Source organism: Salmo salar, chromosome 02 (genome assembly GCF_965601325.2).
Source record: "Salmo salar chromosome 02, fSalSal1, whole genome shotgun sequence".
In the NCBI taxonomy this organism is placed as follows: Eukaryota; Metazoa; Chordata; class Actinopteri; order Salmoniformes; family Salmonidae; genus Salmo; species Salmo salar.
This window is the reverse complement of record NC_138292.1, coordinates 8,592,694-8,596,918: the sequence shown is the minus strand read 5'-3', so window position 1 is coordinate 8,596,918 and position 4,225 is coordinate 8,592,694. Positions and strand designations below refer to the sequence as shown.

General features: G+C 50.4%; 1 protein-coding gene across 1 annotated transcript; it reads right to left on the bottom strand.

Annotated features, from left to right (window-relative positions):
* Positions 1-578: 578 nt before the first annotated feature.
* On the bottom strand, positions 579-2,985 carry LOC106594862 (E3 ubiquitin-protein ligase NHLRC1-like). Its single transcript, XM_014186248.3, has one exon. It carries the CDS (start codon positions 1,928-1,930, stop codon positions 683-685), a length of 1,248 nt encoding a protein of 415 aa, XP_014041723.3. The 5' UTR covers positions 1,931-2,985; the 3' UTR covers positions 579-682.
* Positions 2,986-4,225: the final 1,240 nt, after the last annotated feature.

Here is a 4,225-nt window from a genome sequence, read left to right as displayed (position 1 = left end):
CATGTCATTACCATGTTGTTATCCACCTGTCATTACCATGTTGTTATCCACCTGTCATTACCATGTTGTTATCCACCTGTCATTACCATGTTGTTATCCACCTGTCATTACCATGTTGTTATCCACCTGTCATTACCATGTCATTATCCACATGTCATTACCATGTTGTTATCCACCTGTCATTACCATGTTGTTATCCACCTGTCATTACCATGTTGTTATCCACCTGTCATTACCATGTTGTTATCCACCTGTCATTACCATGTTGTTATCCACATGTCATTACCATGTTGTTATCCACCTGTCATTACCATGTTATTATCCACCTGTCATTACCATGTCATTATCCACATGTCATTACCATGTTGTTATCCACCTGTCATTACCATGTCATTATCCACATGTCATTACCATGTTGTTATCCACCTGTCATTACCATGTCATTATCCACATGTCATTGCCATGTTGTTATCCACCTGTCATTACCATGTCATTATCCACGTCATTATCATGTAATTATTCACCTGTTATTACCAGTGCTGTTCACACTCAAAAAAATCCTCTTAAAACATTTGTCTAATTTTTATCTGGATTTTATTGTGTTACATCACAACAGGTGGAATCACCAGTCACCAGTATTTTTTCACAATACAAGTCAGCCAGACAGCTAACTCTTCCTACATCATTTTCGGACTAGAATAGCATCCGAGTGAACTGAATACATCTTCACTGCATGGTCTCCACTGTCTAAAACAATCAGCGTGTTCTGTGCTGTGGCGACCAGCCCCACCGGGCGAACCAAGTCTTCACTGACCAGGGGGGTTAGGACCGGGCCGTTCTGGAGCTTTCCCAAACTCCAAATCAACCCACGCTGGGAGTCTATCACCATCACATCCCCGGCCCTGTCAAAGGCCACGGCAGACATGCAGGGCCACACTGAGGCCCCCAGGCTCAGAGTAAAGCTGTCTATCTGAGAGAGCATGTTAAAGTCTTTGTTGAATATTGTCAGTCTGGTAGGCCGGGGGCCATTTGGAGGTTGTGTGGTTGTGAGCCCCAGTGTCTCCACCAGGGCGATGTTCCCGGTCACCCGACAGCAGGCCACTGCCTTGGGCCGCTGGAGGTCGGTTATGACCGCTCGGTTCATCAGAGTCACGCCACGGGCAAAGTCCACCACAACCTGGGAGAGCGTGCCGGCCTGGATGTCAGTGACGAGGATATGTCCACAGCTGTCCACATCCACCCCCCAGGGCGTCTGGAAGGAGTCCCACACCGCCAGAACAAAACTCCCCCTGGTGGTGAACACTTTCACTGCACTGTCACCGGCATCCGTCACAACCACATACCCGCTGGGAGTCACCGCCACATCCACCGGGTGACACACCTCCCCGTGGCCGCGACCCCTCCGCCCGAACCCGTGCAGCCTCCTGCCCTGAGGCCCGAATACCACCACCCTCCTTTCTCCATCGTGCACCACCACCATGGTCCCAGAGGACCCGAACACGGCCACCCCCGTGGGGTTGATCAGGGACCCCCAGCCCCCGAAGGCTGAGCGAAGTCGCAGAGCTCCAGAGCCCAGACCTCCGACCCAGCCGCTGCCTCCTCTGACCCGATGAGGGACAGGTGACCTGGGGGAGCGGGAGAGCAGAAGATCCTGGAGGTCTGTCAGCGCCTGGCAGTGGGAGGTGCTGTCAACGTCACACAGCTGCCGGCAGAAAGGGCACTCAAGCTTCTTGAGGACGGGGTGGGAGAGCGCCCGGACACATTCCAGACAGAGTACATGGCCGCAGGACAGGTTCTGAGGCCGGCGTTCCTTCTGCCGTGGGTTATACTTCTCGAAGCAGACTTTACACTCCAGCAGGTTGACGTGGATCTCTCTCAGGAGGATCCCCTCTGTTCTCAGTGAGGAAGGAGGAACAGGAACATCAGCCATAATAGTGTAGATATCCTCTCTTTTACTTTACCCAACGGCAGTCACAGTGTCAGCTCTGCTGCAGTCTCTTTACCCAACGGCAGTCACAGTGTCAGCTCTGCTGCAGTCTCTTTACCCAACGGCAGTCACAGTGTCAGCTCTGCTGCAGTCTCTTTACCCAACGGCAGTCACAGTGTCAGCTCTGCTGCAGTCTTTTTACCCAACGGCAGTCACAGTGTCAGCTCTGCTGCAGTCTCTTTATCCAACGGCAGTCACAGTGTCAGGTCTGCTGCAGTCTCTTTACCCAACGGCAGTCACAGTGTCAGCTCTGCTGCAGTCTCTTTACCCAACGGCAGTCACAGTGTCAGCTCTGCTGCAGTCTCTTTACCCAACGGCAGTCACAGTGTCAGCTCTGCTGCAGTCTCTTTACCCAACGGCAGTCACAGTGTCAGCTCTGCTGCAGTCTCTTTACCCAACGGCAGTCACAGTGTCAGCTCTGCTGCAGTCTCTTTATCGAACGGCAGTCACAGTGTCAGCTCTGCTGCAGTCTCTTTACCCAACGGCAGTCACAGTGCAGCAGCGCGTCTCTTTATCCCACGGCAGTCACAGTGTCAGCTCTGCTGCAGTCTCTTTACCCAACGGCAGTCACAGTGTCAGCTCTGCTGCAGTCTCTTTATCGAACGGCAGTCACAGTGTCAGCTCTGCTGCAGTCTCTTTACCCAACGGCAGTCACAGTGTCCGCTCTGCTGCAGTCTCTTTACCCAATGGCAGTCACAGTGTCAGCTCTGCTGCAGTCTCTTTACCCAACGGCAGTCACAGTGTCAGCTCTGCTGCAGTCTCTTTACCCAACGGCAGTCACAGTGTCAGCTCTGCTGCAGTCTCTTTACCCAACGGCAGTCACAGTGTCAGCTCTGCTGCAGTCTCTTTACCCAACGGCAGTCACAGTGTCAGCTCTGCTGCAGTCTGCTACGGCTGGAAAGTATTTTTGAGAAAACACGGAGGAAATATGTTGAAAGTCAGAGAGGGAAAGAGAGAGGAGGAAAGAGACAGAGAGAGGAAAACACAACACCGGTGACATTTTGAAAGTCTGAGAGCCGAGGCCTGGCCTCCTGTAAGCCTAGGCTGTCATGTGACTTTGTGACGCAGTAGGCAGGCTCACTCTGAGGCCCTCTGCTGCCCTCTAGTGGAAAGAGGTGTTACACAGGTCTGAGGAACAATTCAGTGACTTGTGGAATCTCTGAGCCATGGAGTAAAACTTTAACACTAATCTGGATGGTAATGGGTAGCTTCTGAAAGGACTTGTGTTTGTCAGAATGGACACAAGTACTCAGTGATTTAGAGGGCCCTCTGCTAGTTACTCCACATTACTCTGTGTGACTTCAAAACCATCATCCTGTCATTTCTAGTCTATCGTCAAAGTCATCGCTTTAACTTCTTCCTGACTTGGCAGCAGCATCAATTAATAGTTTGTTGAAATGTATCTCTTTATAAATCAGTACATGGAGGCTATTTCTGTCTGTCTGTTCCCTGGTGTGCCGAACGAGTGAAATCGGATCCCTCTGGCTGCTTCTCAACTGGCACCCTACTCCCTATATAGTGCACTACCTCTGACCGGCACCCAATGGGCCCTGGTCAAAAGTGGTGCACTGTATAGGGACTAGGGTGCCGTTTGGGACAGGTTGGTTGAGTGGTGAGGAAGGACAGCGCCAGGCTCCAGAGCAGGCCCACTTCCCTCTCCTGCTAGAGAGCAGACCCCCCTCCAGAGGTCAATCCAGGTGATTACACCTCTTCTACTGGACTAATCTCAGCAACCCAAAAACCAATCTCACTTGAGTGCTGGCCAAGCTACTTCATCGCCACGAGACTACGGTTTGGTCGACCCAAGGGCATAATTGGACAGTGGCAAGCAAGTTCAAATAAATACCTGCAGTTGGACAAGCTGTTAACTGTAGTGCTTTATACTTAGTGATTAGGCCTGTATGCAGATACTGGACCCTGGATAACAAAAATACAGCTTTGGTGTTTGGAGGAACCCAAAGTAGGGTCCCAAATGTGTTGTATAATTCTTGTGTAAATAGCTCAATATTTTGGAATCACCATGTGTGCTGGAACCAGGAAGCATTCCACTATACATTACAATCATTCAGCCCTATCAACCTTTTCAACTATGTACCCTGAATCACAAGGGGAGTTACAGAGAATGGATAAGAACACATAACAAAGGCTATAGGTTTTAACCTCATTAACACAGCACAAGGTATTTCTAATGAGACATACACATATAGTCTACAAGACAATTCAAGAGGAAATACAAAA

What these genes read in the sequence shown, in the direction of transcription:
- LOC106594862 (XM_014186248.3), bottom strand. Translation starts at nt 1,930, where the DNA reads ATGGCTGATGTTCCTGTTCCTCCTTCCTCACTGAGAACAGAGGGGATC.